This window comes from Brachyhypopomus gauderio, unplaced genomic scaffold (assembly GCF_052324685.1).
Source record: "Brachyhypopomus gauderio isolate BG-103 unplaced genomic scaffold, BGAUD_0.2 sc51, whole genome shotgun sequence".
Lineage (NCBI taxonomy): Eukaryota > Metazoa > Chordata > Actinopteri > Gymnotiformes > Hypopomidae > Brachyhypopomus > Brachyhypopomus gauderio.
Window position 1 is genome coordinate 1880001 of NW_027506876.1, and position 12850 is coordinate 1892850.

The 12850-nt window shown below is 42.4% G+C and overlaps 1 protein-coding gene across 3 annotated transcripts in view; it reads right to left on the reverse strand.

The window, feature by feature from the left end:
- The window catches only part of ank1a (ankyrin 1, erythrocytic a), a 179583-nt gene that overhangs the window by 10540 nt on the left and 156193 nt on the right, over positions 1–12850 (reverse strand). For all 3 annotated transcript variants that reach the window (XM_076987209.1, XM_076987210.1, XM_076987208.1), the window contains 7 exons: positions 12337–12465; positions 12051–12170; positions 11861–11945; positions 11662–11736; positions 11290–11421; positions 9915–10070; positions 1–481 (listed from right to left, as the gene is read on the reverse strand). The exon at positions 1–481 is cut by the window's left edge and continues 180 nt beyond it. In XM_076987209.1, coding sequence (XP_076843324.1) covers positions 1–481; positions 9915–10070; positions 11290–11421; positions 11662–11736; positions 11861–11945; positions 12051–12170; positions 12337–12465 — 1178 coding nt within the window. The remainder of the gene's footprint in view (positions 482–9914; positions 10071–11289; positions 11422–11661; positions 11737–11860; positions 11946–12050; positions 12171–12336; positions 12466–12850) is intronic.

Below are 12850 nucleotides of genomic sequence, written 5' to 3' on the forward strand. Positions count from 1 at the left end.
CCTGTGTCAGTAGTGGCCTCGTCTGCCTTCTCGTCCATCTCCGAACCTTGACCTCTGTCCAGCCCATTGATGTTGACCCCTCTGCTCATGTCGGGGGTGGTGGCGCTGTGCTCCGAGTCTGCCCCAATGGAGTGGTCCTCCAGCAGCTCTATGGAGCCGCTCAGCCCCCTGGGCGCTTGAGCTCCACCGGGCGTCAGGCTCCCTGGCCTCCCTAGGCTCCCGTAGAACTGACCTTCCGAGTCTTCAGTGTTGCTGCACTCGAGGGAGGAGTCCTCCACTGCCACCAGCGAGGGGCTCTTGCCTGAGGGCCACAACTGCACCTCAGACATCTCCATGAGCGTGTCTTCCTCGGTGGTGGCGATGGGCGCGCACTCCATGCTCGACACTTCCTGCCAGTAGGGCTCGTGGCCCATTGGCGAGGGCGGGCTGAGCTGCAGGGAGCCGGCCGAGAGCAGCTCCTCCTGCATCACCAGCCCATAACCTGGAGTGACACAGAGAGAGGCAGACTGACACGGGCCCCCCTGCCGCGCCACCCGCCCCGCCCCCTCCTTACGGCCCTGGGAGGGATGTGCTCCGGACCAGGGAAGGCGGTTGGGGGTGGGGCGGGGGGAGGAAAGGCAAGGGTGACCTGGGGTCACGGGGTAGAAGGGGACGATGGGGGAGGGTCTTGCAAGCCAGAGCAGTCAGCAGCAGGAGTGCAGGCAGCAGGGCAGCAGCCAGTACACAACCCAGTACACAAACCAGTACGCAAACCAGTACATAACCACCGATGCTGCCCTGGTGACTGGCACTTACTGGTAGAGGAACACACATCTACCAGAGGATAGTGAAGAAGGACAGATCTCATTAGTTACCAACCAGGAAGCAAAGACACCCCTACAGGCCGAGTGTGTTTTAGATTCACTGCCCACTCACACGTGCTCATTTATCTGCTACCATGACCTCATTCTTCAGGTCATGTGCAAAGAAGGAGCATGCGTATGGACATTCACACTGTGGGCTACATCACTGTCTCTGCTGAAAGAAGGAGCATGCGTGGACATTCACACTGTGAAATGAAAGCTGCTCCAACTCCCTGGCGAATCCAAAGAAGTCACCGCTTTAGTGAGGAAACCATGCAAATCCTCAAACCCATTAAATGAAAAGATAAGAAATAAATACACGAAAAACTCAACCACTTCCTTCTTCAGAAAGAAATGATGGTACTTAGCATTAAATTCATGGTAACAAGTACTAACATCTTTTTACGATGGAGAATAGGAAAACTGCTCTGTTCCTGTTCCTTTGCAGGTATGTATGTATACTAGGATATGAAACCAGTGTACGTAAAATATGACAATTTCCAACATAATAAAATGTTAACATATTTATATGCACATTTTATTGTGTTTAAATGAGCATGGCCATACACATAAAAATGAGAATCTCATATTAAATGAAACATTTACAAATAATTTTTTTTTTATTTGATCGAATTAGCGAAAGAGAGCACATAGCACATAGTACTCGGTTTGATCTAGAGTTAATTTGTTCTGGCTACACACCTCTTCTAATATGCTAATAAAGTCAGGAAACAAAGCTTCAAACACTCCTAACCACCACTGGTTAGTTAGGACATGCAAAATAATGAAAGATTGTTTATGCCCTGAATCAGGTAGACAAGTGCAGAAGCGGTCAGTTTGTGTATTGTGTGAAGATGTTATCATGAAACTGTTATCCTGACAAAAAGCACCAACCCTTTCCAACCAGTTCATACCCCCGCCTGTGCTGTTGCGCTGATAAGACCCTCCACTACACACAGTCCCTCTGCCACATGGCTCAGGAATGTGAGTTCACCGGAAGGATACATTACCACACATGGCTTCATGTCCAAGCACAGTTGCTATAATTCTGTATTACAATATATTATAAAAGTTCTTAGCACTAACTCAGTAAACCTGCAGTACAGTGGACGCAACTAACTAAACTGATCAAGGCACTGCTACACTAGACATGACATAGCAACGCTATAATCATAACAGCAACGCTATAATCATAACAGCAATGCTATAATCATACCAGCAATGCTATAATCATAATAGCAACGCTATAATCATAACAGCAACGCTATAATCATAACTGCAATGCTATAATCATAACAGCAACACTATAATCATAAATTAGCAACGCTATAATCATATAACAGCAATACTATAATCACAACAGCAACGCTATAATCACAACAGCAATGCTATAATCATAACAGCAATGCTATAATCATAACAGCAACACCATAATCATAATAGCAATGCTATAATCATAACGGCAATGCTATAATCATAACAGCAATGCTATAATCATAACAGCAACACTATAATCATAATAGCAATGCTATAATCATAACAGCAACGCTATAATCATAATAGCAATGCTATAATCATAACAGCAATGCTATAATCATAACAGCAACGCTATAATCATAATAGCAATGCTATAATCATAACAGCAATGCTATAATCATAACAGCAATGCTATAATCATAATAGCAACACTATAATCATAACAGCGCTATAATCATAATAGCAACGCTATAATCATATCAGCAATGCTATAATCATAACAGCAATGCTATAATCATAATAGCAACACTATAATTATAACAGTGCTATAATCATAACAGCAACGCTATAATCATAACAGCAACGCTATAATCATAACAGCAATGCTATAATCATAACAGCAACGCTATAATCATCACAGCAACGCTATAATCATAATAGCAACGCTATAATCATAACAGCAACGCTATAATCATAACAACAATGCTATAATCATAACAGCAATGCTATAATCATAACAGCAACGCTATAATCATAACAACAATGCTATAATCATAACAGCAATGCTATATTCATAACAGCAACGCTATACAGTGGGGAAAATAAGTATTTAGTCAGTCACCAATTGTGCAAGTTCTCCCACTTAAAAAGATGAGAGAGGCCTGTAATTGACATCATAGGTAGACCTCAACTATGAGAGACAAAATGTGAAAAAAAATTGAGAAAATCATTTTGTCTGAGTTTTAAAGAATTTATTTGCAAATAATGGTGGAAAATAAGTTTTTGGTCACCTAAAAACAAGCAGGATTTCTGGCTGTCACAGACCTGTAACTTCTTTTTTAAGAGGCTCCTCTTTCCCCCACTCATTACCTGTATTATTGGCACCTATTTGAAGTTGTTGACAGTATAAAAGACACCTGCCCACAACCTCAAACAGTCACACTCCAAACTCCACTATGGTGAAGACAAAAGAGCTGTCGGAGGACACCAGAAACCGAATTGTAGGCTGGGAAGACTGAATCTGCAATAGGCAAGCAGCTTGGTGTGAAAAAATCTACTGTGGGAGCAATAATCAGAAAATGGAAGACCTACAAGACCACTACTAATCTCCCTCAATCTGGGGCTTCACGCAAGATCTCAGCCCGTGGGGTCAAAATGATCACAAGAACGGTGAGGAAAAATCCCAGAACCACAAGGGGGATCTAGTGAATGACCTGCAGAAAGCTGGGACCAACGTTACAAAGGCTACCATCAGCAACACACTACGACGCCAGGGACTCAGATCTTGCAGTGCAAGACGTGTCCCCCTGCTTAAGCCAGGCACGTCTAAAGTTTGCTAGAGAGCATTTGGATGTTCCAGAAGAGTATTGGGAGAATGTCATATGGTCAGATGAAACCAAAGTAGAACTATTTGGTAAAAACACAACTCGTCGTGTTTGGAGGACAGTGAATGCTGAGTTGCATCCAAAGAACACCATACCAACTGTCAAGCATGGGGGTGGCAACATCATGCTTTGGGGCTGTTTCTCTGCAAAGGGACCAGGACGACTGGTCCGTGTACATGAAAGAATGAATGGGGCTATGTATTGTGAGATTTTGGGTGCAAACCTCCTTCCATCAGCAAGGGCAATGAAGATGAAATGTGAGGAGATCTGCATGGAGGAATGGGCCAACATACCAGCAACAGTGTGTGCCAACCTTGTGAAGACTTACAGAAAACGTTTGACCTTTGTCATTGCCAACAGAGGATATACAACAAAGTATTGAGATGAACTTTTGTTATTGACCAAATACTTATTTTCCACCATTATTTGCAAATAAATTCTTTAAAAGTCAGACAAAATGATTTTCTCAATTTTTTTTTTTACATTTTGTCTCTCATAGTTGAGGTCTACCTATGATGTCAATTACCGGCCTCTCTCATCTTTTTAAGTGGGAGAACTTGCACAATTGGTGACTGACTAAATACTTATTTTCCCCACTGTATCATAACAGCAACGCTATAATCATAATAGCAACACTATAATCATAACAGCAATGCTATAATCATAATAGCAACGCTATAATCATAACAGCAACGCTATAATCACAATAGCAATGCTATAATCATAACAGCAACGCTATAATCATAACAGCAATGCTATAATCATAACAGCAACGTTATAATCATAATAGCAACGCTATAATCAAAATAGCAACGCTATAATCATAACAGCAATGCTATAATCATAACAGCAACGCTATAATCATAACAACAATGCTATAATCATAACAGCAATGCTATATTCATAACAGCAACGCTATAATCATAACAGCAATGCTATAATCATAATAGCAACGCTAGAATCATAACAGCAATGCTATAATCACAACAGCAACGCTATAATCACAATAGCAACACTATAATCATAACAGCAACGCTATAATCATAACAGCAATGCTATAATCATAATAGCGCTATATCATAACAGCAACGCTATAATCATAATAGCAACGCTATAATCATAACAGCAACGCTATATCATAACACCAACGCTATAACCATAATGGCAACACTACAATCATAACAGCAACGCTGTAATCATAACAATGCTATATCATAACAGCAACGCTATAATCATAACAGCAACGCTATAATCATAATGCTATATCATAACAGCAATGCTATATCATAACAGCAATGCTATATCATAACAGCAATGCTATATCATAGACTCATCTGCAGCATCACCGTGTAATGCAATCTTAGTAGAATTATATTAGAATTTAAGGAAGTGATCAAAGATGACTAAAGCCATGGGAGGATGTCTGTAACATAACTGTGTATAATAGGGTGCAGTACTAGGCCTTGTCTGTACGTTGGTCCCTACTAAGAGGACGGGATCCAGTCTTGGTCTGTACGTTGGTCCCTACTAAGAGGACGGGATCCAGTCTTGGTCTGTACGCTGGTCCCTACTAAGAGGACGGGATCCAGTCTTGGTCTGTACGTTGGTCCCTACTAAGAGGACGGGATCCAGTCTTGGTCTGTACGTTGGTCCCTACTAAGAGGACGGGATCCAGTCTTGGTCTGTACGTTGGTCCCTACTAAGAGGACGGGATCCAGTCTTGGTCTGTACGTTGGTCCCTACTAAGAGGACGGGATCCAGTCTTGGTCTGTACGCTGGTCCCTACTAAGAGGACGGGATCCAGTCTTGGTCTGTACGCTGGTCCCTACTAAGAGGACGGGATCCAGTCTTGGTCTGTACGTTGGTCCCTACTAAGAGGACGGGATCCAGTCTTGGTCTGTACGTTGGTCCCTACTAAGAGGACGGGATCCAGTCTTGGTCTGTACGCTGGTCCCTACTAAGAGGACGGGATCCAGTCTTGGTCTGTACGCTGGTCCCTACTAAGAGGACGGGATCCAGTCTTGGTCTGTACGTTGGTCCCTACTAAGAGGACGGGATCCAGTCTTGGTCTGTACGTTGGTCCCTACTAAGAGGACGGGATCCAGTCTTGGTCCTCCCAAAGTTTCTTCCTTTATTCTGCCCAGTGAGTTTTTTCTTTCCACTGTTGCCCCTGACTTCCTCATTAGCAATCTGACCCCAAACGTCGCATGTTGCAAAAAGTGCTATTGAAAAATGGTGCATATTACATTAGATTTACAATTGTAGATTTACAATTTATATACAGAATATTTAAAAGTATATTTTATTTATTTATACTGTATTCCTATGAAAACATATATTTATAAACCACTGTTTGATTCACTTTCTCTTAAGTCAGTCCTGTGTCTGCACGGATAGGCACAATTCATTTAAAAGTAATATTATATTATGTCGACCTCCACATATGAAGATCTGCATGGGTGGTAAAAGGGTAGCAGGCACTGCGCTACAATCATTCAGCTGGAAACAAGTGAAACCCATTAGGGCCCATTACAGGAAATAGGGAAGCAGGCAGGAAGTAGAAGAGTAGATCCAACATGGATGAACGTCTTCACCGTGTTGGTGAGTCCAGGACGCTAGTGTTTATCCTCCCTGTGCAAACACACGTGGCCAGGAGTGTAACACAGGCATTAGCGTGGGACATATTGTGAGTCTAGTTGAATTATGCACGTAGTTGCATTAAACTCTCAGTTCTTGACGATGCTTCAGGGCAAAACTTACAGTGTTTTATTGTTTTATTCTGTTTATTCTATTTATCTATTCTGCAGTTCTGTTTGAGGTTAGGATGAAGTTTGCTGCACCATTTATCTGATTATAATCGTTTCCATGTGTGTACCAGCAAGTATAGAGGTATGTTTTCCTGATTTATGTATGTGAGTGTATGTCATATGTGTATGCATGTATTAACTGTGTATATATATATATATATATACACACACACACACAACACACACATACATATATACATATAACAGTATGCAGAAATATGTGTATGTATATGTGTGTGTGTGTGTGTATATATATATATATATATATATATATTATTCATGATTTTTGTGTCTGTTTCTTTCATTTCACATTTCCATTTCACATTTCTATGTGTGGCAGGTAATGTGAATTACAGACATACTGACACAAAGAGAGGAACAAACACACCGATACACAAAGTATCAAAAATTCATCCAAACGTACATGGAAAACCATTAAAGAGTCATAGACACACAGTGGCTGATGCAGAGCACAGATATATAAACACATATAGAACAGACACTTAGTACCACAAAAAACCTATCAACCCAAAAGCTGTCACATCCATATAAAGACATACACACGGTGTTACTGGTGGTGCACAAATCACAGATCAAGGACTCACAAGAAACAAAAGACTTTCACAACACATAGATCAAGAGGACAGTACAGTCTAAGAAGTACTAGCAAAATCCACAATACTTTCTGTCATCCTAACAGAGTAACTGTAGCTCCAGTAAGACTTTATTGTACAACATGCCATGCTGGGTAAGCTCACTTCAGCCCACATGCAGAACATACAGCAGCCAGACAGCACTTTATTTGAAGGGCACTTCTGTGTGAATTTTGCCAGTCACCTATACGCCTGCAGCTTTACAGACCTGTGCTTGGGTTCCATAGACTAGACATGGGAATTCTGTACAAGACATTGAAGACCATTCAAAGTAAAGGGACACTTCTCAAAAGGAAAAGTTAAACTGGGTGGTTGTGTGCAAAATGATCACTGCATTTAAGTTCAAGGCCCTTCAAGCAAATTGATATGTTTACAAAATGTTTACAGAGCAACATTCGTCCTCTAAGGTCTGATAGTCCATGCACATTCCACGGTGGAAGGAAGTGACAGCACAGGACCCCGGGTGCATGCAGGCAGACATCAGGGGAGGAAGACAGGAAGAGAAAGGGATTGTGTGGGAAACAGACTGAAGGGATAGATGGATCAAGTACAGAAGAAAGAAGACAGAAAGAGAGGAACAGGAGACAGAGACAGAAGGAAACAAGGAAAGTCAGAAACACCTCCCTCCTGTAGGGGGGCGCTGTGTATACAGCTAGTGAGGAGGGAATTTTGATCACAGTGAAGACTGGTAAGAAAGGTGATGTATTTTTGTAGGAGGGAAAAAGAAGAGGTAAAAATGCAGGTTCAACAGGTCTAAAGATAAAAGAGATGAGGGCCAGAGGTCAACATGATGTCTGTATGAGGTCAAAGGTCGTAGAGGTGTGCAGGAGGAAGGAAAGCCTGGTCTGTAGATGACATGTCCAGAGAACACAAAGAGAGAGGGGTTAAATGGAGGAGGAGTGGCACTCTGTCTAGACAGTACACCGCTCACTATGTCCTTAACGTCTAGTCTATGTGTTTCTTAAAGCAAACTCCTCATTTAGTGTGTGATTCTTGCCATGTGCTTCCTGCAGGGGCCATTCTACATGTCCTAATATGAACTAAACGGCTTAATGGCTTTGATAACTTGCGCCCATCTTGAAATAATGAAATGTTTACTCTGACAGGGTAGTTTGAGTGAGGAGATAACGTCTCATTAAACTGCCTGATGCTGTTTGAGGTCCTGCTTTGCTGTTTCTGGTCCATTGGTTGATTTTAAGATGTGGAAGGGACAGCTTGGTGCCTTTTTTTGCTATGTATAATATGTGTACTAATATTACTACTGTAATATAATGTGTACTAGTATTACTGCTGTAATATACAGTTCATTACAAATATAAAGGACTATGTGTAAACACATTTAAAGCTCATTTTCCATGTTGGACAACATGGAGTTCAGATGCTTTAACTTGTTGTTTTGTGTTATTTTTACTTTTTGTTTACATTATTTGTTTCTTGTTACTTGTCTTTCTACCAAGTCATTTTTGAAATGGTACTTGAAGCCAGATGAGATATTCTAAAGTAATATGTGATTTGCCTGGTCCACAGGAACCATTAGAACAACCAAAGCCAATCTTAGCAAAACATTCCCCCCAGAAGACTTCACATTGGTTCCTCCTTTTCTGATCAATCATGTCTCATTAACCCTCATTATCATTAACCCTTTCTGCCTCTGTTCTTTATGTTTCTGGCCCCTGTTCTGTTTCAAATCACTTGCTTTGTCACTGCTTTTATATCAGTGTGACATTCATGGTATAACCAAATGTAAATTTGAGTAGGAGACAGAGTAGATAGACCGCTGTGGAGCCACCAGTGACACTGATGTGTTAACGGCCCCAGCAGAGACACCTGCAGTACCTCAACACTCTGAACCTCTACCACGTTGGTGTGGATGGTCTACCACCCCAGTCATCTCTAGTCAGCAGTCGTGCTGTGGCCTGAAGCTTCTAGAGATGAGCAGGTAGAAGGTGTCTGACCAACCTCAGGTCAACCACTGTGCTAGTACAGGCTGGCATTGAACAAATGCACCACAACACAGATTTGCTCAACAAAAAGAAAGATGCTGAAATCCTGTTGCACTCTTGTACGTTTAGATTACTGCAGTTCCTTTTAAAATTGATCCATGCACATACACACCAAGCATGAAGCACATGTTTCAATCATCCTCATCCATGAGCTGCGCTGGCTGTTGGTCTTGGTTTGTACCCCTTTATCTCTGTGATCTATTAACACCCGGCTTGACACAGGCTGTCTGGTGTTGGCTTATCAGTCTCCCCTAAATCCATTACAACAGGCAGATTATACAGTGCAAGGGCTGCCATCACTGTAACCATTTGTAGTAGAGCCATTTGAGTGTAACTATTTCGCTATTAGCAAAACGTTTTCACTTGATTTCAATACAGACACAAACATCAGCATCCTAATGTTACTAAAACCTTCCTCGTGTCCTTTTGGACATTTGAACAGCTTTCATACTTTTGCTCATGTGACAAATAAACCTGAACCTGAAGTCTCACATACATTATCTACTAAAATGTGGACTAGCATCAGACAGATAAAAAGATGTACTGTAGGGATGTCTTCAGTCCTGGTCCTGGTGACAGTCGAATCGACTAGGTGGAAATTCTCAGCCAAGGTGTCAGGGGCGAGCAGTTAGAAGAGGGGGGTGGTTGTTAACTGGAGGAGAGGGAGGTCTGGTGTGGGGACGGGGGCGCTCATGTGGGACAGGGACGGGGGTGTTACGAAGGACCAATGGACTGAAGCATCTCTTACCGTTCATCATGCCTGGAGAAAGGTGGTCTCGTTCGTTGTGGCGGCGTCTAGACGTTTCGTGTTCCCGCCCCCCCTGCTGCCCTGTCTGCTGTCCCTCAATCATGTTCACAATATCCATTCGATCGATGCTCTTCAGAGCCACAAACAGGCTCTCCACTACAGCAGCAGAACGTGATAAAACATGAGGAGACAGACAGGAAGTACAACGACCACAACATCAAAAATTACAAAACAATACTATTTCATACTATTTTAACAGTTTTTAACAGTTTTTACGGTACAACCGGAATCTTTTAAAATATTAAATATTTCTGCTTCATTTTTGTTAAATAAAACACACAAATTTGGATTTAGCAGAGAAATGAAAATGCAGAAAATATTTTACTCTGGTGTTTGGAGTGCCAGATGGTTTGTGATAGTGGGTCTGGGTTATTCAGATGGTTTGTGATAGTGGGTCTGGGTTATTCAGATGGTTTGTGATAGTATGTCTGGGTTATTCAGATGGTTTGTGATAGTGTGTCTGGGTTATTCAGATGGTTTGTGATAGTGGGTCTGGTTTATTCAGATGGTTTGTGATAGTGGGTCTGGGTTATTCAGATGGTTTGTGATAGTGAGTCTGGTTTAATCAGATGGTTTGTGATAGTGTGTCTGGGTTATTCAGATGGTTTGTGATAGTGGGTTTGGGTTATTCAGATGGTTTGTGATAGTGGGTCTGGGTTATTCAGATGGTTTGTGATAGTGTGTCTGGGTTATTCAGATGGTTTGTGATAGTGGGTTTGGGTTATTCAGATGGTTTGTGATAGTGGGTCTGGGTTATTCAGATGGTTTGTGATAGTGGGTCTGGTTTAATCAGATGGTTTGTGATAGTGAGTCTGATTTAATCAGATGGTTTGTGATAGTGGGTCTGGATTATTCAGATGGTTTGTGATAGTGGGTCTGGGTTATTCAGATGGTTTGTGATAGTGAGTCTGGTTTAATCAGATGGTTTGTGATAGTGAGTCTGGGTTATTCAGACGGATTGTGATAGTGGGTCTGGGTTATTCAGATGGTTTGTGATAGTGAGTCTGGTTTAATCAGATGGTTTGTGATAGTGAGTCTGGTTTAATCAGATGGTTTGTGATAGTGAGTCTGGGTTATTCAGATGGTTTGTGATAGTGAGTCTGGTTTAATCAGATGGTTTGTGATAGTGAGTCTGGTTTAATCAGATGGTTTGTGATAGTGAGTCTGGTTTAATCAGATGGTTTGTGATAGTGAGTCTGGTTTAATCAGATGGTTTGTGATAGTGAGTCTGGGTTAATCAGATGGTTTGTGATAGTGAGTCTGGTTTAATCAGATGGTTTGTGATAGTGAGTCTGGGTTTTTCAGTAGCTCTTACTCTTGGCTCTCTTCCCCTCACGGCTCGCCCACAAGTGCAGCAGCGCTGAGCTCTGCTCCAGAAGTGAGTTGGGATTCTCCACACGAATCTTATTAATTTCATCAACATTGAACTGTAGTTCCCGAGCCAGTTCTACGGAGGATTTAGATACGACACCTCATAAAACTTATGAACTTACACAAAATGTTAGTGACAAAAAATGCAAAAAAAAGCATTTTAGGTAAAGCAATTTCTATAGTATTTTGTGATTAACGTACAAAGGAGTAGGCCTAATGGGCCTTCAGATATGTCTTGGCGAGACATACCTTGATAAGCACTCAGACACACACGATACCCACACACAAACACACACAAACACACACACACACTCACCCGCCCAGCTCAAGCCCAGCTGTTCGGCTATAACTGCCATCTTTAACTCCGTCCTTTCCATGGCGCTCATTGATGCTGCAGAGATCAGACCATCATTGGCTCAGACCCTCTGTAGTCTGATCCTAGAGCTCAGATCGTGGTCACAGCAGGATCAAGCACATGTAGAGTGAGGTGTGGACACATGCGGGACTGTTCTTACCCATTGCTGGTTCATTCAGAGCACTGTACCTCTCCCTAAGGGCCAGAGGGGTTAGTGTCTTCCTCCTGTCCTCTCCCCCCATTATCTGAAGGTACATACAGGGGCTGGACATACTGAGCTGAAAACATGTGTGTATGTATGTCATTACTTGAGCAACACAACGTAGGGTGTGTACAAGCCCTCCTGTTACCTTTATGCAGGGTGGCATGGTGATGTTGAGGTTGCAGAGTACTTGCTGGCTGTCTTCATACTTTGTTGACTTACGCAGGAAGGACAAGAAACCAGATGGATCTTTACTACTATCTCTTACCTGAGAGAGCAGGAAGAGACGTAGCGAAGGTCAGAAATATAACCTGAGAACCGCATGACAAAGCTGTTTCTCTATCGGTCTCTATCGGAGAAGTAAAGGATGCAGACAACAGGAGTCCATTGTCAGGTAACCGGGCGGTTCACGGGAACATGACAGGTGTGAGTACCTTCACGGAAACAGGAAGTCGGTTATCTCGGAAGGCCTGGAAGCTGAAGCAGCGGGGCTGATGGGTAGCCTTGCGCATGGGAACCAGGTTCCCAGAGCACTCCAGGTGTAACGGCATCCCCTCCATCACCTGAGAAAGGCCGCGAATAAAGACGACTGAGTTCAGAACCTTCAGAACTGTCAGAACCTTCAGAACCGTTAGAACTTTCAGAACTGTCAGAACCGTCAGAACCTTCAGAACTGTCAGAACCTTCAGAACCGTTAGAACCTTCAGAACTGTCAGAAACGTTAGAACCTTCAGAACCGTTAGAACCTTTAGAACCTTCAGAACCGTCAGAACCTTCAGAACCGTTAGAACCTTCAGAACTGTCAGAACCGTCAGAACCTTCAGAACTGTCAGAACCTTCAGAACCGTTAGAACCTTCAGAACTGTCAGAAACGTTAGAACCTTCAGAACCATCAGAACCTTCAGAACTGTCAGAACATTCAGAAACGTTAGAACCTTCAGATCCACA